Here is a 23,834-nt window from a genome sequence, read left to right on the forward strand (position 1 = left end):
GCTTGTCACCAAGCTATATGCACGTCTCACTGGCCACAAGTGAGAGAGCTGGGAGCCTGCCTCCTGGCCCCGTTACTGGTGGGACTTATAGTCCTGCAGATGCCGCCAACACTCTCCCGTGCTGCGGGGTTTGTCACTGCGCTATATGCGCGACTCAATGGTCAAAGGTTTGGTAGGTGCGAGCCCGCAAATTGCTGGGTCCATTGCTGTCTGGACTAATAGTCCTGCAGATGGCTCCAAATGTCTCCCCCACTGTAGTATTTTGTGAATGTATGAATGGATCACCAAGTAGCCACAATACATTTGTTGGTTATCTGAACATTGTCAAAAAAACGATTGCAGTTCCTTTCTTTGTTATGAAGCGTGCTCTAGAACTTGTCTCCAGTTACACATCTGCTTTTTTGTGGCATATCTGATTTGTTTGGAGTATCCAGCATGTATTGCTGCCTTTTGTTACAGCCGACCCATTGTTTGTATTTGTGAAGGATACAAAGGATTTGCTTCCTTTCCTGACCATTGTCCTTTCTAAGTAGTACGTCACTGCCCTATGTCTATCCAGGATATGCAGAACCTTTTCTGCTTCGTTTTTAGTTGCTGGAAGTACCATGACAGCCCAATTGCCTGATTGACGTGAAACTGTGACATGAACTTTGTTAAGAAGGGGGGATGGTTTTCCTGACCACCCTCCCTTTTATATCTGTAGGTAACGCTTGTTAGAGCTTGCAGTTCACTTACCCGGTGTAGAGATATGATGAAAATTAAAAAGATGGTCTTTATTGTTAAGAAGAGTTCTATTTTGTGGAGCGGTTTAAAGGGTTCGTCATTAGCTATGTTAACTTCCACGTGGGCGTCGGTACCCATTCGGATTAACCTATTCTCTTTGCTCCCACTAAGAATCTTTTGATTCGTGCTGCATGGTAGAAGCTTCTCCCTATGTGCTCCCTCTTGTAAGCAATTACTGCTGCCAAGTGGACATTTAATGAAATGTAGGTTAAGCTATTCTCTAGTGGAAGCGTAAGGTACCTGATCACTGTGGTGTTGTGTGGTCTGCTGCAGATCAGTTCCTTCTCGCTGCACCACAGGGCATATCTCTTCCATGTAGCGTGTCCTTGTGCTTGGTCTTCTAGCCTCTTTTAGAATGCCCATTGATCTCTTGGGAAGACCTAGATGTCCAGACTCTATGTTCACAGGAGCCACGCTGCTAGACTCAGGCTGTTCGGCTCCGTATGGTGAACCCTACCTCTCTGCATGGAGACCAGGCTGTGAGTCACAGGCAGACTTGTTATGTTCCCCTGCGCTGTTTCTCCACAGAAACCAAGCTCACCACAAGAGAGAAGTATCACTTCAAGCCATTACCCAACCACATACACGCTTAGCTAGACTTTGACCAGCAATATCCTAACCTGGAATCAGCATAGCACTCATAGCCTTGTGAACAGAATAAATACCACTATTCCACTCTTAATTAGTACTCACAACTAGGATTTCAAGTAATTCAGGGAATCATAAACTCCAAAAACCTTGATGCCAGCTTTAAACTTCCAAAGACACTATACCTAACTGCAGTTCTCCAAAAACATTCAATATCTTCACATAAAATACACAGCACAGAGTCAAGACAAACAAATCATCATCAAAATGTAATAACCATCAACTGACCATAATATGTCACATACTCGTGACACAATACCCAAAACAAAATACCATAATTCAATACAGGCGCTATCACAAAAACACACAAACACCTTGTCTTAAGATAGGTGCTAGACACACCTCAAAAACTATCAACTCACCTCACAAGACATAGCACCCTTTAAAATACTCACCAAACCAAAATTCTGAGCTGCAGCGCCAGATCACAGTTAACCCCTGCTTCACTAAGTAAGATTTTGCAACTTGAGGGTCTAATTATCAACTTATTACTTTAGGATAGTGACAAAAATCTGCCTCTTCCACAAAAGCATATATTTTTCAAATTGTTCTACAAAAAGAGAACACGAAATGTTCATAGCACCACGTGTCATAAAAGCAGCAGTAAAATGTGAACTAATCTGCTACTGTTTTTTTTTTAATCCACCTTGTACATTATTTTCATTGACTAACAGTGCCCATAATTTGTCCACAAAAAAAATTGTACATTTTATCAATGCAAAAACCCAGGAGAAACAATGAACTGCTTTTGAACTAATATAACATTAACTGTTAACGGAGTCTCAGCAGATCTGCCGTGCAATGTTGCAAAATCAGAACATCCTGATCCAGGGATGCTAGTGAAACATTATTAGATAAACCCATGGTTTGCAGCTGAATTTAAAATTCAGCTTTGTTTTTCTGAAAGCAAAATAAAACATGAACGTGCACAGCTCGTTCACAGAAAAATAAACATGCACTCTTTTATAATATGGCCTAGAGCTAACTGAAGCGAACCTAAATAGGACCCATAATACAACACCACTCATCTATGTCCTTGAGGGGTCGCCGGGCCTAGCAGCTGCTACCCCTGATTTCCAATTCTTGCCTCTAGCACTAGCCTGGCTCCTGCTGGCCTCATAGGTGAAGCTCCAAGAGGAACAGAAGTAAACGAGGCTTCACCGGACCAAGTGAAACGAAACAGACGGTGCGCAGCGGAGAAACGAAACTTATTGCTGGGCGCGGTAGATTAATGAGGGAATCCTGAGTATGCTTCTGCCGTCGGTGGGTGGGGCACTGGCGAGGAGGAACCTCACATAAAAAGACATCCACCCTCTCGCAACCTCCACTGCTTTGCCCGCTGTGGCCGGATCTACTCCAGCACTCTGCCTACGACTCCTCTCCTGACTGTCCTGTCTCGAGTCAGACACGTCACGCAGCGGGTTCATTTCTGAGGTGGGTGCGGGGCAGTGTGTGCAGGCTGGGAGTGGGCGCTTGTCTGCCGGGCGCCTACCTTTCAGCGGATATTTCCACTGAAGTCCACGGGGAGGCATTTTGTTTCTTTGGTGTGTGAACATGAGTGAAACGAGGCTAGCATCGTACAAATGAGAATTGTTTGCGAGGTAAGCAGTCTTTATTCAAAGGTACCTGTGATTAAAAGAACAAAACATTACATAACTATTTTGGTGACATTTCTCCTATAGGTAACTGTATTATAAATTATAATGCACATGCCATAAATGAAAAAAAGCAAGTTACATTAATGTGTGAGAAAAATTTACACCGAGGTCCTGGAGATCAGGACAAACCCTCAGATATGGAAGGAGGTAGTTGTTATCCCTCTAAGAATAAGCTGGATGGAGACCCCCACAGACTTGAAAAATCTGTGCCCGATTTCTCTGTTGCCTTCTCCGCTGAAAATCTCGAATAAACAAATAAACCAAGAACTTGCCAAATACCTCCATGAGCATGAGCTCCTGCAGCCTTCGCAGAACGGGGTCAGGAAGAATTATAGCTCCCAATCGGCAATTATTGGTACGGCATATTCTATCCCTAGGCAAGTTGGTCAAGCCATCCAGGTTGTACATGACCTGTCAGCAGCCTTTGACACCATGGGGCATATTTACTGGAAAATGTTGGAACGCACAGCTGAGCCGAATCTGTTAGTGTCGCTGTTAGATGTGGCTTTTTCAGGCGTTTTGCTTTTTGGCTTCCTGTTTTTTACCTTGTTTTTGTTGGTATTAGGACTCTGGGCACTTTACCACTGCTATTCAGTGCTAAAGTGCACATATTCTCCATGCAAATAGTGTTTATGGATTAGTGTGTCCATGTTTGGCTTATTTGATTTACTACTAAGTCCCTAGTATAGTGAGTGCCCTGTGTGTGCCCAGGGCCTGTACATCAAATGATGCTAGTGGGCCTGCAGCTCTTATTATGCCACCCACACAGGCAGCCTTTTGAAAGTGTCTCAGACCTTCCACTGCAGTGTCTATGCACAGTTTTTACTGCCATATTGACCTGGCAAGCGCACCTCCTATAAAGCCCCAAACCTTCCCTTTTTTACATGTAAGACACCCCCCGGGTAGGCCAAAGGTACCTCCATGAGCAGGGGGCAGTCAATGTGAAAGGTAGGACATGTACTGGTGTAATATACATGTCCTGATAGCAAAATACTGTGTATTTCGTTGCATAGGTTTACATGGGAGTTGCTTTGTAAGATCTTACAAGCATAACTTTCCATTGGGACAAGATAGAGAAACGGAGTTTAGGATTCCTGAACTCAGGATTTAAAAATACATAATTTAGTAAATATAATTTTGATATTGTGTGTTTGAAAATACCTCTGTTAGAAAGTGGATATTTTCTTGTCTAACCATCTATGTGCCTCTGCCTGTTGTGTATTCACTGTCTGGAATTTAGACTGAGAGGGGCTAGTTTGTGCATTCACACTTGACAGACACCGGGGAGGGGCAGAGGGGTTTGAGGTGTGTCCTGCCTTTCCTGGGTGACTCAGAGCTAGGCTGAATAGACCTGGCTGCATTTAGAGTAGTGGGAGGAGTTGTCACTTGCACCTGAGTGGACTGTGTCTGTCCTCCACAAGGCTGTCACCACCCCCTGGAGTGGGTCTGGCCTGAGCCTGGCGGAACTGGATTATGTATGCCAGTGAAAATTTGTTTGTGCCAACTTCAAAGGGAAATGTGGTATAAATATTGGGGCCCTGATCCCAGAACTTTAGATTACTGCTGGACTAAGGAACCTGCCAGGAAGAAGGGATGAACGAGCTAAGGAGAGACTACCACTTTGCTGTGTGCTCTGCTGGGCTGGCTTGCAGTTGCTGCCTGTGTCTTGGGCAGGGAATGGACTGGACTGTTCTTTCTGCATTCTGAGTATCTTCAAGGGCATGGTGTAGAGGTTTCCTCCTGTTGGAAGTCTCATGGAAATCAAAGACTTCAACATCTTCTGGATACCGGCTTCTGGAACTGGATGTTTCAGCTGCCACAGAGGAAAAAGGTAACCCAGTGCCATCAACAACGCCGTTGCCAGCTTTGTGACCTGAAGGCACCGCAGAGGGCACTGCCACATTTCGCACCACAACCCTGGTCTACCCAATGACACTGTTCGATGCCCGCACTGAGCCACTGCTTGTACTGTGACCTGTGGGCACTGCTCGTGGAGGACACGCAGCCCCGTCCCACTTCGCATCGTAGCCCTGGTCTCAACAACGCTGCTGCTCCAAGCTGACATCAAAGCCGCTGCCTGCTCCAAGCTGACATCAAAGCCGCTGCCTGCACCCTGGTTTTGGGGCATCGCCCGTAGGTTACTCAATGCACCACCCCATCCCACACTACAGCCTTGGCCCACCAATGCCAGAGCCAGCGCCATTGACTCCAGATCGTCAATCGACGCCGCTGCCTGCACCACGACCTGTGCGCCCTGGCACACTGCATAGCCCCGTCTCACACCACAGCCTTGGGTCTATCAACGACAACGCTTCAGCAACGACGCCGTCGCTGCTTGCACTGTGACCTGTCAGCACTGCAACGAGCACAGCCCGCTTCGCACCCGACTATCACTGAACCGCTGCCCGCACTGCAACCTGAGGGCAACGCATGTCGCACCGCTCCACTTCACACCGCAGCCCCGACACCAGTGCTTCTGATTTCAAACTCACAGAGTTCGACCTGCAACGCTTATGACTTCAAGGGCCTAACGACTCCTGCACTGACTTTCAGGAACCCACGCTGCTCTGCCCGAGCTCATTGCATGGTCCGACGCCCTGCATCTCCAAAGGTACTGTTTTACGGGTCTCCCGGACACTAACGCAGGCCCGCGACTCTGCGGTTGGCCAGAACTGTTATATTTGTTGTTCACAACACCGTGGTAGCCCCGGAAGGAGCTATCGACTTCAAGGAACTGTATATAACATCTATTTTTGCTTTATTGGTATTGTGAATTGCTGTATGGTGGATTTTATCGTTTTGGTCTTGTTTTACTCAGATAAATATTTGATATTTTTCTAAAACTAGTGTGGTGTCATTTTGTAGTGTTTTTACAGTTTTTACTGTATTACTGTTTGTTATATGCAAATGCTTTACACATTGCCTCTGAGATAAGCCTGACTGCTTGTGCCAAGCTACTAAAGGGGTGAGCAGGGGTTATTTTAGACATGTAATCCCCTTATCCTGACTAGAGTGGTGGATTTTGCCTGGCCTAAGTGCATACCCCAGCCAAACAGAAAACCCATTTCTAACAGTTGCTCTCCAACATTCTCAAAACGCAAGGATTAGCTGTATTTACTACAATACGGCACGCCCCTTTGTTTACGCTGGCACTAAATTTAGATGCCTAGTGCCAATTCATACACCCTTGCAACATAGTGCACGGGGGCCTGTGTTTCAGGGATTTATTGTTCATGTGCATGAAGGTGGCCCCTCCTGCACATAAAAAATAATTTATGTTTTTTGGCTCTTTCTATGTGCGCTGAAGAATGGAATTCACATAGAAAAAGCAAAAACGAGGAGAAATAAAAGCATTTCTCATCAAGCGCTATTCTAAGGACTGCTCTTGCATAGCATTCGTTTTTAGCACAGCCACAGATTTACACTTCCTTGTAAATCTGCTGCAGTATCGAAAAGCAAAGGGTGTTCCGGTGGAACGCCCACAGCAACACCCATTGCACTCCCCTTTCATGCAGATTCCTGCTTTAACCCCTTGCGTGCGTCGGACGGCCACCGGCCGTCCGACGTCACGGTGGGCGTGTGCGGAGGACGGCTGGGCGCCGTCCGAACCACGGCCATGCCATAAATCACCCGCAATTCCCCCATAAATCACCCGGAATTTCTGCCGCGGTTAAAGGGTAGCATATTTGCAAAGTGGTGTTAAGCTTCAAAAAGTGTTGTAACACCACTTGGTAAAGATGGAGCAGGGCATTGTGCCACATGAGTGTCATTAAAAGTGACGTTCCTGTGGTGCAATGCCCTTTCAAATATTCCCCCATATCTCAGTCTTAGTTGGTGCACAGTTTGCAACAGGTCAGGCTGAACAGGTGTGGCTGTTGTGCTGCTGGACTCTTTCCTGTGCAACTATTACTGTCAGTTGTCGCGATTTTAGAGCAGACCCTTTTCAGCTTCCATGTGGTTTTCCTAAAGGGTTGTTCCTAAGCCCTACCCTGTTTAACCTGTAGGTTGGCCTTCTGGCAAAATTGATACTGTCTTTTGAATTCCGGGTATCATCCTATGCAGATGACACACAGATAATTATTTTCATTAGGGATGACTGGGAAGAGGTAGCCTATAGGTTTAGGGTATTTATACAGGAAAACAGTAGATGGATGAGGGACAACTGGTTAAAACTGAACAGGAAAAAAAATGAGATTATGGTGTTTGGAGCAGAGAGCTTCATCTGAACATATTGTTGGTGGCCCGATAACTGTGCTACCCATCACATTCCAGTGACAATGGCCAAAAGCCTTGAGGTTTGGTCCAATAACAAGTTGACCTTTGATTTCCAGGTGAATAGAATGGTGAGCTCTTGGTTTTGAATGATTAGGATCTAGAAGATCCTATCTTTGCTTCAGATGGACCTTAAGGCATCAGTGGTCATCTCACTCATCCCCTCATGTTTAGGCTACTGCAATGCCCTGCACTTAAACATTAATCAATTTTCATTTAATATGCTCCAAGTCATCCAGAATGCAGAAGCTTGCATGGTCCTGGGAGTACCGAAACATGCCTCGGTCAGAGAAGGATTAAGATTTCTGCATTGGCTGGCAATAAAGAAACAAGTAGCATTATTTTTTTAACAATTTTTTTTATTGAAACAAAGCATCAGCAAAACACACATTTACAGAGGATTATGCCATAGCAAATATAACATCTATTGGGGGTACAGGGAACAGGAATAAATATATGTCAGATATTTACGGGGATGAGGGTACATCAAAAACAGCAGTCCTGGGTGGTACACAAATCTCACCTCTGTATTTATTCCAGGGACCCCATATCGAAGCCCACTTTCGGGGGCGGCCCCTAGCAACAAAAACAGTCTTCTCATGAAACATACACCAGTCTAGGTTATTTTTCCAGATCTCAAGGGTGGGAGGCTGCGCAGATCCCCATTGTTGGGCAATATTCCTTTTCGCTATCATAAAGGTCAATGTAGCCCACTGTGTTTGTGCAGAGTTGAGGTCAGTGGGTTCCCATATGTTAAGTGCCCCGCACTCTGCCTTTTCTCTATGTAGGCTGCAGCCTACATGGAGAAAATGGCCTTCTCATAGGTGCCAGGCTGGGCGCTGTCCCCACCAATCACAACGCTTCCATTGCACAGTTGTGATTGGCTTAGGGCAGAGAGGCTGCCTGTGGCTGCTTCCTGTTGGGAAAACGCGGGACCCAGCCTGGAGCTGAGTCGGAGCGGGACCAAGTAAGGTAAGTTTCTTAAAATTTCAGGGCCCACAGCATTGGGCAAGCCACTCCGACCCACCCGCCCCCAACCAGGCATACCCTTCTGCTCACTCCTCCCTGACCTGCCCACCCGCCCCTAACCAGGCATACCTTTCTGCTTTCTCGCAGTGCGAGAGTCAGAAACATAAAATGGTATTTTATGTTTCTGCTTCACGCACTGCGAAAAGGAGTGGGGCGACGCTCCTTCGCCTTAATGGAGGAGCTGCCTCTGCATAGATTGCTTTAACCCCTCCCCAGCTGTGCTGCCTCGCCACATTGAGGCAGCACAGCAGAATTTGAAGAGGGGAGATCCGAGTCTGACGAGACCCTTAGCCAAGGCCCACAATCATCAACATGTGTTCTGGCCTCAACATAGTATGGAGAATAGGAAATGGATAATTTGCTTAAATATTGATTAATAGTAAGTTAGTCTCAGGGTTGAGGTTTGTACGATTCTAATAAGCATATTAAGTATAAAGAGGGGTCCTGGAATATTATCTTTTTGGTTTGAAATGCAGAGATTGCAGATATTTCTCATTACAGATCAATTCGCAACTCTACCACCTTCTCCTTTGCCATAAAGAAACACCTCAAAACCCATCCAGTTCTTGTCTTATCCTTCGCTTTCGGGTGTTTGTAGTTGTGGTTTTACCATTTTAAAGGCAGGACCACAAGTCCCAGAATGCAAAGAAAGCCAGAGTGAATCAGCTACTGATGTGCAGCACGAGCAGCTTGAGAGATCTGTCTTCTCTTTATTGGGCTAGTCAAAGCTTTCTGAAATATAACAAAGTGTACAACTTCTCAAGCACTGTCTTTTTTGTCTTTCTTAGATTTCATCTGTTTCATAGGTCTGGCGAATGCACCCTTGCAGTCCTCTTTCTATGATTATGGATGTTTTCATTTAAGTTCCCCAGTTCTGCATTTAGCCGTATATAGGTTGGATTTGAAAATCTCGTCATCTGTGTATGTAAAACCCCAGATCCCAAGAGGAGGGTCAGGGCAAATGTTCTAACCTGCGGAGTCACTATAAAACGCTAGAATCAGAGTGAGATTATACTGTGGGACATTTATTTAACTTTTTGGGGGAATCTAAAACTGCATAACATCTTTTAGCACCCAGATCTCTTAACACACAGCTCTCACAAAGCTGACAAGTGTGGGGGTTTGGAACAGCTGCATGAAACATATGATTATTCTACCACCTTGAGGAAGTACTGTAAATGAGGCTAGTGTTCGGAGCTTGGTGATCTGGTGGGAGGATTCGTTTGCCTGAAAGCTACTCTGTACTTTTTTGTAACCTAGAGTAAAAGGCTAAAGTTGGCTGTTCCTTAAGGATGGGGCTAAAAGCGGCAGCTTTCTGTTGCAGACGGAAGCAACTCACGAGTTACCGTTTCATTGTACAGGGGATAAATGGGGTGATAGTCTGTACTTTTGCTGTTGAAGAGAGATGGGAATAAGCAGTTCTATGACACTATTTAAAAGTTGATGTCGTTGACTAAAAAGGTATTACATCCACTACATCAACTACCGTTCTATAGTCATGGTAAGTGTGTATTTATTCTCCTTAACTCTGCATCTATTTACACTACACTTGCCTTGCTCTATGGTAGTTAGTAAATATCATGGCTTTGTCACGTGACATATTGTATGTGATACAGTGGGAGATTGCAGAATGATCAGTTCTCCTTTGAGTGCCTGGTTTCCTCTTCAAGGGCCCTAGTTACACTCGCTGCTCCTCCATCGCTTGCCTAGAGAGGAGCTACCCCCAGGGTGCGAGAGAGTGATGGACCACAGGCTTTGTGCTTCCAGGGTGCTGGAAGTCGTCCCAAGTCTATTGTTCCTTCAAGTAAAACGCTGCCTTGTTCCTTCGTAGGCCTATGTAAAGGGCACTGTGGTCAGACGGCAGATTGGAAGGCTCTGTTGGATTCATCTGGAGATAGATCCTGAGGGCTCTTTCTTTTTCTGAACAGGTTGTAGAGCACAGTCAACACTCGCCATGTGGAACCAGTGGAAGACCATTGTGATGCTGTTTCTCGTCTGTTCCAGCTCCCTCGTGGTCGGTAGGTGCCGCTCACACACTTGTAGAATTTGTCCAATGGTTAGTGGCCAAGATCAGTTATATTGAAGTTAACACTGAACATACCCTTTTCCCTAAGCATATTTTCTGGTGCATTACATGTATCTCATTTGTCATTCTGGTCTAAAGTCGAGTGGATATTTTGAAAATGGTTTGATAGATGTTTTAAAAACTATTTGACAAAGAGAAATAACAAAACAATGTCAGATAACTACACATTAACTTGTAAATATTTTGCCCTAAAATGTTCGTGAATAGATTGCAATTTTAACAGCAGGCCCTGATCATTTGGAGGAAAAATCTTGTTGCTGTGTCTATGCCACTTCTAAAGACCTTTTATATCTCTGGGATCCCCTTTCCGCTGTGTGCTGATGGTACGCTGGCCTGCCTGTAGGTCTCATCCGTTGGCAACATTACGCCTTGTCCAGCACCTTGCCAAGAATTCAAATGTGGATGCCAACTCAAAACCTTAAACTTAACCCTAAGAAAACAGAATTCATTCTTATTTCTCCCAAGGAATCCAACCTATGTGCACACGAATGGATAGAATCTCTATGGTCTCTGGAAGGCCAACCCACCATTGTGCAGAACACCAAGGGCCTCGTTTATGAACAGTAACGAATCGCTGTGAGAAAACAGTGATGCATCACTTTACATTGCGCCCCCCTGGAGACACCAACACATCATGTTGCAAGGAGTTACAGATATGTCCGTATTTCTGACAAATCTGTAGGCGAAAAATGATGCATTGCTGGAGTGTGTCACAAAAGTGACGCAACTCCAGCAATGGGTCATTACACACGGGCACGTCCCTTGTTAACCACTTGGATGCTAAGGCATGTTCATGGGGTCAATGTAATTTCCATTGAAACCAATGGAAACTCCATGACGAGCTGGGCTCGTCATGAGCGTCGAAGGGGTTAAATGGGCTTGCGTCAGTCTTATGGCACCGGTGGCGTAAAAGTGATGCAAGGCCTTATAAATAAGGTCCCAAGTGTCTTGGCTTCATCCTCAACAATCAGCTCAATCTACAGTCAAGTCACGGCCATGGCCAAGAGCACCGGGTTCCACCTAAGGCTTCTCTGAGGGATCAGGCAGTTTGTTCCGGAACATAACTTAAAATATGCTGTTCAGACATTGGTTCTCTACAGACTAGATAGTTGGAAATCACTCCTTTCATGATCACCAAAGCACACACTACTCCGCTCTGAAAAGATATACATTGTGTGGCTTGCTTTTTTCTGGTCACAAGAAAATGTAGCACATCACACCTATCCTGCTGTCCTTCCAATGGCTTCCTATTGAGGGAGAGAGCTCAAATTAAAGCTGCCCGCACCACACACAAAGACCTGAATTTCTCTTCACCATCTACTTAGCGGGAAATGTTTTAATTTCAGGCGCAAAACGCGGTGGAAGAAATGCACAATACCTGCCCTACGACCTTCCCACTTTGACCTTCCTACTTTAAAATGCAAACAATACATGAAGCAGTCATTCTTGGGAAGCACCACACGATTGTAGAACCCTTCCTCCAACCCTCTGTAGGACCACATGCTGTCCTACCTTTAAAAAGGAATTAAGACTCTTCTCTTTGAAAGACACTTGGGATAAATCAGTGACGTCCCACACTCTTGAATACCTGTTCTTTCACTTTTCCTGTGCTGTGTCTCAAAATATATTCTTGCGAAGATTGTTGATAACTGTACTCTTGAATTAGTGCTATGATGCCACTGGGCCATATCCGCACTATATAAAATTACAAACAATAATAAATAAACATGCAGCATGCGGTCTAGCTCTGGAATGTAAATTTGCATGTGCTCAGCAATGTGGGCCACGCAGAACAGCAGGCGAACATGCGCAGTGCCGTGTAGTTTTGAGGTATTGGGCCCTGTGCTGTAGAGTCAGCCAAGGCCCCCAGCTGAGATGAGACAATAGACACTACTTCCGGTCTGAGGAGACTGTACAGGAAGTGGGAGGAGCAGAAGGGCATTCTACTGAACAGTGGTGTAGAAGCATCATGGTGGGAGATTACTATACCCAGAAATAGAGGAGCAAATTACCAAAGAGAATTCTGCTTCTAATTATAAATAGTAGACTAGTGCTATACCTGTGTCCATGTCATTTGTTCGCATGTCTTTCGAACTCAGCAAAAAACTATCCATGGCGTGTGGTCGATAAGAGAAGATTATGCATTCCAATCTAGATACAAACTCAGCATAAACAAACTAGAGATTTTATTATCATTATTAATATTCAGGCATCCTAGTGCTAGTAGCATCAGGCAACGCAACAGGTCAATAGTTATCAGGCCGTATTCTGAAACAGCCAGGTCTTCAATAGCCTTCGGAAGGAGAGGTTATAAGTCGCCGAGCCCCCTCAGGAGACAAGACCGAAGACCAGATCCCCCCTAGTGGCTTTAGGTAGCAGAATCCAAGTGCATATCATCTGGGACTCAACTTGGCTTTGCCATAAAACCATTAAAAGTGTTATGTTGAAGTTAATAGGGAAGATTCAAAGTCAATAATCCTTAAGGCCCTGAACACAACAGATCTCATATTACTGTTTTGGGAACAAATGTCCATTTGCTTCCAAAAGGAGATTAAAGTGGGGGACCGCAAACTGGAGGTATTCGGCTGAGTGCTTTGCATCAGGTGAAAACTGGCGTTAACAGCAAAGGCACATTGTGCACATGCGCTGTTTTACCCACAGTGGTATGTGAAGTAGCATACAATGTTAGCATGTTATTTTCCATTACAAGTTGGGCAATGTGAAATTAGACACAAAAAGTCTGCTCTCACCTATTTGCAAACCTGGACTGTTCTCAAATTAGGAGGGGCGTGCAATTATCCACTGATTTTAGTGGGATTTTAGCAGGTCAATTGTGCTCAGGTCCTGAGTCGACTGTGATGATAAAAGTGTAGTTTTCCTTCATTATCAACTCTTTTCTGTGTTTCGTTTTTAGCGTCGGAGGAGAAAGAGGAAAGCAGTTGTTTTTACTCTACGCTTTCTTACATCGCTGTGGGTGCAGGTAGGGTATTACACCTTTCCTCTTTCTGCAAGTATCCTTACATGGCGTTCTTGTCCATTAAGGCGTGATAGAAGCACCAAAGAACAATACGTTGGTGATTTTGCAGAATTTTAAGATTAATATGGTTATACAAATTTTGAGAGGCACAGGTTCTCCTTTTACTCATAGGACCCTGGTCATGTTTCTGGGTGCAAGGCCAAGAAGGAGTAAGGTTACCGCAAAGTAAGACCAGTGGGGGTAGGGGTAAGTGCCTAAAGAGGTTTCATTTGTAAGGAAGACTCGGCTACTGAAGGACTAGATGGTAAAGCCTTCTGCAGTGGTTGGAAAAAGACAACAAGACATAGGAGCAGCGAAGGACCAGGGAGCTCCAAAGTCCACAAAGCACCATGGGCCTCATTTACAAACATTTGACGCATTGCAACGCAGCAGGCCTTCCTGCAGCACTGCTGTGCATCAAAAGAAAAGGGAAGGAATGCGCTGCATCTACAAGATACTGCGCTTTCCTATCCTTCTCATCACCACAGGCCCACAAACAGCAGCCGTGCGCCAATGCAGATAGACTTGTGTCATGTTGCAAGAGCGCGTGCATTCCAGGGATGATTGTTTTTGTGTAGGAAGGGACACCTTCCTGCACAAAAACAATAATTGATGGCATTTTCCTCTTTGATTTGTGCTTCAGAGTGCCGCACACATAGAAAGAGGATACAACAAAGAGAAATAAAAGTATTTCTCCCCGTTGTAAAACTCCTATGCCTTCCCTGGGCGGTGTAGGATTCTGACGCATTCCCAGGGTTTCGATTCTTTGTAAATCTGGGGATGCTTCAGAGTCCATAAGTGTTGCACTGGAACACCCCCAGCAACACCCATGGAATGTCCCTTTCACTCAGTGTTCTGTGTGAAAGGTGCACCTATTTGCAAGGCTATGAAAAGCCACGTAAAGTGGCTTTGAGTGGGCTGGTAAATATTCTGCGGCACATTGTGCCACTGGAGCATCAAAAAAGTGACGCTGCAACGGCACAAAAAGTGCCATTAGGGCCTCATAAATGAGGCCACATGTTTTCACTTTGCAAATAGTGATTCGAGCACCAGGGAATCACAGATGACAAGAAAAAACATTCAAATGGTGGCACTTTGAGACAAATATGACAGTGTGGGGCAACTTCTGTATAATCTGCTGAAGATTTATACTGAAAACAAAGCTAATGAAGACTTAAAACAATGGGAAAAAAGGTAATGCATAATTATTCCCTCTATATTAAAACACAAATTCCCTCTAACGTCCACCTTTCTAATGCCGGTTCTGTAGAGGAAGACTTCAGTGCATTGGCAGCTCTAAGGGCCAGATGTAGGTAGGCTTTTCCCGGTCGGTAACGGCTGAAATCGTCCGTTACCGACCGGTAAAAGCCTTTTCCTATGTAGGAGGCTATTTTACCGATTCGGTAAATAACGAATCGGTATTTACCGAATCATCATTTACCGATTCGGTATTTACCGAATCATCATTTACCGATTCTGTATTTACCGAATCGGTAAATGAGATGTGGGAAGCACTGTAAACAGTGCTTCTGGGCTTTAAGAATTCGCTATTTACCACCAACTATTAGTTGGTGGTAAATAAGGAATTCCTATGTAAATGCATAAATGTGCATTTGCATCTGTGCCATGTGACAGACATACATGCCCTTAGGGCATGTATGTATGCCACATGTGCACACCAGCACTAATCAGGGGTGCAACAGGGTGTCAAAGTGACGCCCTGCCACCCTTGAATTTTTCGGTATTTACCAAATTGGTAATTACCGATTCGGTAATTGACATTCATTCCTATGGGCCTCCAGGCCCATAGGAATGAATGTCAAATACCGAATCGGTAATTACCGATTCGGTAAATACCGAATCTTAACGATTCGGTATTTTTTACCGATTAATTACCTACATAGGATTTACCGATTCTAAAATACCGAATCAGTAAAATTCGGTATTTTAGAATCGGTAAAACCTATTTACCTACATCTAGCCCTTAGTTTGTTGGTATCATGGAATTAATGTGCAGAGGTTCTGTAGGTCAGAGGTGAGCTAGAGTGACAGCTAGTTATGTGTTTATACTGGAATAATGGGGAATTTAGGCACTTTGGCATAGTTCACTGTAAAGGGGAGTGACGTTGATTGCTTGTGTAACATTGGCCTCTGTCTCTTCTGCACAGGGCTTGCTGCTGTTGCTGCCCCTGCTGCATTGGCTGCAGCTGGTTTCACGGGAGCTGGTATTACAGCTGGGTCCTTAGCTGCTACAATGATGAAGGTGACAGCCGTGGCCAATAGTGGTGCAGTGCCGGCTGGATCGGTAGTTGCCTTCCTGCAGAGCGTGGGTAAGAGAAGAACGGTGTGAACTGGTGGAATCTCCAAGTTTATAAGGCACCCTCAGTCAGATTTGATGATTTTTAAGGCAGCCAGATTCAAGATGAAATTACTCACTCCATTGAGCCATTTGTCATTGAAGCAGGTATAGCACAGCATTTATGTTTTTAGGTCTCGGCTAGATAGCCCCTGTGCTGTCTCAAAGAGACATGTAGTTTTCAATCTGTTGGCTTCAGCTGCCCATAGGCCTACCATTTGTTTGCTCTATCGTCACTCTCATATCCTTTGTCCTCATTTGTCCATGGTATGCAAACGCCATGCCATTTCTTGTGTTTAGCCCTCCCCCAAAGCATGGACCAAGTACTTGTGTCCATCCACTCCTCTAGTTTTAGGAGCTACTTTTTTCTTTGTGTTTGAGCACTCTACACCAGTGCTCGTGTTTTCACTCGCTCTGACCTCCGTCTCTTGATGCCTCTTTCCCCCTCCTACCCAGCCATCTCAACCCCAGCCATATCACCCTAATATCCAAACACTGCTTTATCTGTGCCGGAGGACCGTGCTGGAAAACTTTAGCCGACATAATGTACATTCTCTTCTCACTTGTTTTACAACACTGAATTTATTGAATGCATCGTCAGGTGTTATCATTATATAAATTAATTTACATTATATTCATTTATAGTGCTCTTTTCCAACAATGACATATAAAATTGCAGTTCTGTGTTTCACATAATCAGAAGATATTTTCTTTGTGCTTATTCTAAAGGGAGTTGAGTCCAAAGTGCCATCTTGTGGCCAAATACCAGAAAGTGTGATACCTCAGCATAAAGAATATCATTGCTGCCTCCTCCTCGTAGGCTTCAGTTTACATGATTTTAAAAATTGCTTTATTCCTTTCCACTTGCTCAAAGTAGTGGTAAATACAAAAGCTAGCAGTTCAGCACATTCTCTAAGTAACTTAAATAAATATACGTTTTTCAGCAGCACGCTTCTCCTTAGGCAAAGACTATATTGTTTGGCGCGCTTTAGCGAAAGATCGCCTCACAAATGTTTATTCACGTTTGCCTTAACTCATTACTATCTGTAGCATTTAAGATCATAGCCCTCTGACAAAATGAGAGGGAAGCCTTTTTTCAAAGATGTTATTGAGGGCTACTTCTTGATGACCCACACGGTTGCATAATTTGATATTTATTTATCACGTTTCATAATACTCATAATGCAGAAAATATTGAAATACCCTAATATGCATGGCTTAAAAACATTAACATTGACAAAGCCCTTAGCTCTTGCATCCAGTGGCAGCTAGTGACATTTGAAAGTGGTGAGGCGAATCATCAGCATGAGGTCTCGAGACTCACGGTTAACTCACAAATGCCAATAGGCTCGATTCCGGAGGGATATTCACGAATTTTCAACCCATAAAACGGCTTTATGTTAGGAACCGAGACAATATCAGCTGCTGGGCAGTGGCATAACGAACGTTTAGGCCCCCCCCCCTGCAAAGTACATTGAGGGCCCCCTCTGAACTCACTCAGGAGCTCTCAGGCCAGGGGAGTGTGGTAAGGGGCCCCCTGGAACCCGAGGGCCCCCCGCACTGCGGGGGCCTTTGTTACGCCACTGCTGCTGGTTTACAGTAGGCCAGACAATTGTCATTGGATGGGCCCTGGTAGTAACACCTACATGCATATGCGCACTGCACTCTCTGGATGTTGTCAGTAGTCCAGAGTGGCCTTGTCTATGAAGCTGTAGGTGTGCAGAAGTTTTGCACTTTGTAGACATGCCTCTCTAACTACAAAAACAAGCATTTGCAATGCAATAGGTCTCGCAGCATTAAAGTTTGAGTTACTGGCATTGTAAATGACAATGCTTTGCATTAAAAAAATGTTATTTGCAATTGGTATATAAACATTTTGTCAAGTGTTACACTGCATTAAGGTCCCGAAAGAGGGTTTCTGCCATACGCTCTCGTTCTTCATTCAGAGTGTCCAGCTAAAGGTTATGTCAAGTACTTAAACAACAATCAGTAACTTAAGTCCTTATAAGCATGCCCTCCGTTCCTACATACAAAATATCCATGGGTAGCCAGGAAAGCCAAATGGGTGCACACTTCAGGTACAATCCTTCCTCCTGCCCTCACACAATAAAATCACAATTTACATTATTACAATTGCATTCTGTTCAGCCGATACCGACTGTACCTTGATGTTTAAAATTGTTCATATTTTGGTCGTAGGCACTGGCTATATTCAGCTCCAGAAAGCACAGTTAGTCTCTCCTTTAAATTTCCCCCACAATACTGACTGTTTATTAGTACGGGTTGATTTTGTTTATTATGCATTAGAGACGGGCTCATGTTTTCATGTTTCAATCGTTTTGCCAACACATCAACGCTCACATATTCCTATTTATTTCAATTAAAACATAAATGTTGCTTACAAAAGAAACGGGGCCTGTGGTTCACTGAGTAGCAGAGGCAAACACCATCTTTATGAATAAATACCGATGGAAAAAATATGAAGAAGACAAACATCTCCCAAGTCACATAAGATCAACAGATCACTAAAACCAATAGCGCTAGCAACAAGGGTCTTTCAACTCATCATGTGCATTCGCAATGACCGATCAACCCCTATCCATCCCATTTCAACCTGCATCATTTTTACAAACACCCACACACCTGTCTTCATTGCACATTGGAATCTGCAAACTTCCACACACCTACTGGGACCTAGTGCATACTACACATCTAGAAGTACCACTCTCCTGGAAGTCTAGCGGGATTCTATGCACATTGCACCATACTGTCAGTGCACATACTTCCTTGTTCAACATATGGACGAGCACGTGCATACACAACACTGTGGAACATCTATACTGACTCTCTCTTATTGTCATCTTACATGCTATAGAAATGAAAAATACGTGTATTTTTTAAAGGCTACATTTTGTCAAATTACACGAACACATGAATTCCTATAAACTTACAGGTTGATACTACTCCGTTGTGTAGTAGCCTTTGGTGCTTCAAATACTTTCTGTGTGAGAATGCAACACACCTCTCATATAAGCGTAGGAGTAGCTTTCTGTGCCATGTTGCTAGGCAACGCAAATACCTCTAGCTGATTTCAGTTTTCCAGTTACGAAACTCCTTTTCCAGTTAACACTGTGATGCTCCGTTCTGAACTTAAAAATTACGTTTTTTAGCAGGAACGAAAAACAACACCAAGCAACAAATAATGATTTCTGTTAGACATGCCCCTAAATCTTGCTGACGAGGAGCACAACCTATCCTTCGTTTCCTATGACCCACGTGCCTCATGATGTAACGAAACATGACCGGCCCCTTTGTAGCATGTGGTGAGAGTCCCTGAGATTCTCATATCTGACAGACACTCATGCCTTGAGCTTGACCTCGTTTTACACCAACATTCTCCAAATACATTAACTGCAGTGTGATCCAACCACTCCCATAAGACATAGTAGCCGTGGAAACCAGCGTAGTAATCTTTTATAATTTACAATTGATTCATTAAAAAGAAATGCTTGCATGTTTTCTCTCTACACTGTGCAGTCTGTCTTCATTCAAAAATGCCTGGTAGTGGTTCCGCAGATCAGCGCCCCCTGTGGTCCTAATCATTGCTGCCAGGATGTCAAATTACGAATGTATGACATTTGAATGTTTTTAGCGTGCATATGAGTGTCAGACCCTTTACAGATGCGTGACACTTTGAGTAACACTAACACGAGTAAAGCCGAGCAATGAAGTCCATTCAAAGACATCAATTAACAGAAATGACCCACTTGTAAGCAAATGAAAGCTTTTGAAACAAGCATTGGAAAGGGCATTAGATCTGCTCTCCACAAAAAACAAGTCAGGCGTCACACTATGCTAACTGCAGCCAGCCTGTTTATCAGCGCCGCGCGCCTCATGAACAGCGCCGCGCGCCCCTCAGCAGACTCCCCCTGCATTCCAAAGGAACTGTTCACGAGGCGCGCGACGCGATCCGATTCTTTCGCCCATGCATTCCAATGCAGAAGCTCACGCGCGCTACATAATCCTATGGGAAAATTCTGCGCGTGGCCAGCTCCTGTCGCCCCTCGTTTTTCCCCTGAGCCGACAGCTATAGTGCTCTCAGCGAGAGCGCGCTTTCGCGCGCTTTTCGCTGAGAGCCCTACAAAGGAGGCCCCAGCATGTGCTGTGAGTGCATAGGAGTGCCCCAGGTAGCCTTTGTTTTATGTGTAAGCAGTTGGTGTGTACGAGGTTGGCATGGCATGTTGGTATGCATGCCGGGAAACGAATTCCCCGGCCTGTGCATGATCCAAATAAGGCCTGATTATCGGCATTGGTGGATTGTGTGTCTTTGTTTCTCTCAGGAGTAGAAAACCCTGGCAGACGGGCAGTCTTCCTTGACAGAGTCTGATGCAGCCGACGTGTGACCAGGGGCGGTGGGTGACATTTGAAAGTGGTGGGGCGCAAAGTGATTTGCATACAGCACCATAGCGAGCGAGCGCAACGAGCAAGCCTGAACCCCAAAAGGGGGGTTTGGGGTGGTTACCCCCCCAAGAAAATTTTGAAAAAAAAGAAGAAAAATCGTGCATCTTCAAGCAAATTTGAGAAAGCAGGAAGGTTAATAAAGCAATTGTGAAAGTGCAGTTATTACATTAATAGATGGCATAACATAGGTAGCTGCTTATAATAGATGGCAAAACATAGGTAGCTGCTTATTCAGTATAACCACAGAGCTTCATACATTCCGTCCTATTACGCTCAGGTGCTGAATTCAGTACAGTGCAATAATATCAAATTTCAGTATAAATACAGTATACATACATATAAATACATATAAATATAAATACATATATCTTGTGCAGTATCGTAATACATCTCCAACATTCTCATTTACCAGACCTCACATCATTACCAAACCTCACATCATTCTCTTTTTCTCCCTCTCATTTTTAAAAGTTTACAACGCATCAACTCAAATCACAAGCCACATATTCACATAATATTCACTTATTCACTTATTAGGTTTAAGGATCATCTTGTATTTCTGTAGAAACTACTCTTAACTCTCCAAATTATTTAGTTGCTGTAATAAAGCTATAAACGGTAATAGGAACTGCGCCTCACTTCCGTGGACTGAAGATAAATGCATCGCCACAAGTCCAGACAATAACAGCTTACTGGCCCTATAAAGCCAGGCCCGGATTCTCAAAGTAAATCTTACACTTTTGTGTAAGTTTACTACTTTTAGGTGTTCACAAGCTACATCAGAAGTTTTACGTCTCTGCTACTAAGTATGTGGACAGAAAGATCTGCCTAAAGAGCTCATCCCGACAGAGATATAATTTCTCTTGCTCACCTGCAAAATCAAACAACCACAGACCCCAACATGGGTATTGGACATCAACTTTGAGAGCTTTCCTACCAAGCTAACACTCAATGTAAAATCACTTAGATTGATACACTCTCCAGAAAGAACTCCTTTAAAAAGCACATCACCTAGAAAATGCATGGCATCAGTTTTCACTACTGAAAAAAACATGAAACTCTACCTCGCCAGAACAGGCTTTAGGGCATCAGTGCAAGTCTTAATACTCACCTGGATGCAGGCTATGATCTACTCAACGGTTCCCCTGAATCAGGGGAACCCTTGAGTAGATCATAGCCTGCAGGGTCATTTTGCAGAACTAATAACTACTAAAATTTGCCAAGCCAGGCAAATTAAACCGCAGAAATAATTCTGGTGCTCATTTACAAGCTCCTTGTACCTCACGCGACTCCCCAGTGGCTCAAGGGACTTGTAAATAAGCCCCTCTGTGTCGCTCAAAAATTGTGCTATTTGTTGTGACATGTTAGTGTATTTTACAACTAAAGATACACAATATGAGAGTATTGCTAAAAATATTAGTTGAAAAACGTAGGATTTTGGATTACTCAAACACAATTTAAGATTTGTGCTGTGAATTGCTGCACTGAAAGAGTCAAACATTTGGGTTCAAACTAGATAAATACATTCATAAGCTCAATTAAGAAGGAAAGTCCAATGGATCAAAGCAGGGTAGACAATGTAATATAATTAATTATTGATAACAAAAACTGTGCCTTTAATTTGCCAGAGTCTCTTGTACAAACGTCTTCCATTGTTTAAACCTTGTAAAAACAACCAGCTGTCAAACCAAAGGCAGCGTGACAGGCTCATGGTTGGGTTTTCTATCGTAAATAGCTTCTTAAATGATGCAAATGCTAATATTCAAAGGACGACTCCATAATGAAAAACAATTAACTGAGCACGGCGTCACACAGCCTAGGCCTGATCCAGCCCCTAGGCTTGTCCGATCACTCCCGCCCAAATTAGGGGCCCAACACAGATTGTGGCAAGAGGGTCGCCGCCACCCCCCGGCCTGCGCGTCACATGGGCTAGGCCCAAGCCGACCTCTGGGCCCTCACAACTGCGGACGCACAGGGAAAGCTCTCCAGTCAGCGCTTTGGTTCAGGAGGTATGCGGGCGGCACTCACCCTAGAGTACTTGTCCACTCTCCAACCGCAGTGCAGCTCACCTCACACACCAGGTCCATGAGGCGACTAGAACCGGATCCTGCAGCCTGCCTGCCATCCGACGTCAGCAGCCTGAGCAGTGCCGTGCACCGCGAAATGGCCAATCACTGCATGACTACATTCAAGTCAAACACAGTGATTGGCCATTATGTAGTGCGGCTGAGCAGCAGTGCACAACCCACGCGGGGCATCCAATTATGGATTGCCCTGCCCTGCTGCCCGGTGACCGGCCAATCCTGGCGCTGCAGCACCGCCAGGATTGGCTAGGGGGGCACACTCACTGCTCACCCTCTCGCCCTTCCTAACGCTGGGGGCTGCTGCCCGGCTAAACAGCAACCCCCTGGTCACTCTCTATGGGGAGGGGGACCTAACTGCGCATGCTCGGGCTAGTTTCAGCCCCAAGCTTCACTTGCGCGCTAGGGGTACCTGTCTCTGCTGCTGCAGCCCAGCCTGTCACTCAAGCTGTGCAGGACAGCCCCCCTGCACACAACGCACTCCCGGAAAACTCGGAAGCTGCCCGGATTCCAGGTGGGGCTCGGCGGCGGCGCTTAATAAAATACTCAGGTGGCGATTATTTTTTTTAAAGAAAAGTACAACATTTCCTTTGCAGCCGCGGGTCCATGTGGGCTAGTGGGGCTACGCCCCTACGCCCCAATGGACGCACCGCGGCTGCGTGTGACACCAGCAAGTCCGTCGCTGAGCATCACAAAATCAAAGCAACTTGCATAAATACAGATAAATGTCAGCAGGGGGTGCCCTAAAATCATGACAATATGAGACAATTCAAACCCAAGAGAAATGTAGAGGCAACTGGGAAAGCAATTTTAAATAAAAAAAACTGGAGTGTGTTTAAGTCGGAGATTTCAAGATGCCAGGTGTTAGACTTTCCGTATCCTTTCCAGTCCTGCTTGTTTATATTAATTTTTGGCTATGCAGTGTTGAGTGCGAAAATGAAGATTAAAGGTCCCAGAATGCAAAGAACAAAGCCAGAAGTGGAACTTGAGAACCCTTCTGATCAGCAGCGGACCCTCCATTAGGGTCGAGGAGTGCCCCCCACCTGTCATCACTCTGAAAATAAAACAAAAATAAAACAGGTTTTATGGGTTTATTTTAACCCCTTGGATCTGCCCCCAGGACTATGACGAGTCTTGGGGGTGGGTCCAGGGGATGACACTTCTAGTGGGGGAGTGGTAATGCACTCTCTTCACTGCGCATGAGGGTTTGGCCGGCAGTCTCAGACTGGCCAAACCTTCATGCGCAGTGAAGCTCTCTCCAGTCCCAGCTGCGTTGCTGGGATGGAGAGAGCAGGCACAGGCTCCCAGTCTGCCAGGGAGCGCAATTTGCCAGTGCTCAGGCCAATCCTGACACTGCTTTCATGCAGTGTCAGGACTGAACGCAGTGCAATCTGGGAGCCTGTTCCCAGAAGCGCAAAGAACCCAATGTGGAGGAGATGGCAGC

The 23,834-nt window shown here is 44.9% G+C and overlaps 1 protein-coding gene across 1 annotated transcript in view; it reads left to right on the forward strand.

The window, feature by feature from the left end:
* The first annotated feature begins 2,646 nt into the window (after nucleotides 1–2,646).
* Nucleotides 2,647–23,834, forward strand: part of LOC144823781 (interferon alpha-inducible protein 27, mitochondrial-like) — a 64,810-nt gene continuing 43,622 nt past the window's right edge. The window contains exons 1-4 of the mRNA XM_078682608.1: nucleotides 2,647–2,865; nucleotides 10,319–10,408; nucleotides 13,391–13,456; nucleotides 15,661–15,822. Of these exons, the coding sequence (XP_078538734.1) occupies nucleotides 10,345–10,408; nucleotides 13,391–13,456; nucleotides 15,661–15,822 (292 nt within the window). The 5' untranslated portion in view covers nucleotides 2,647–2,865; nucleotides 10,319–10,344. The remainder of the gene's footprint in view (nucleotides 2,866–10,318; nucleotides 10,409–13,390; nucleotides 13,457–15,660; nucleotides 15,823–23,834) is intronic.

Source organism: Lissotriton helveticus, chromosome 3_1 (assembly GCF_964261635.1).
Source record: "Lissotriton helveticus chromosome 3_1, aLisHel1.1, whole genome shotgun sequence".
Classification (NCBI taxonomy): Eukaryota; Metazoa; Chordata; class Amphibia; order Caudata; family Salamandridae; genus Lissotriton; species Lissotriton helveticus.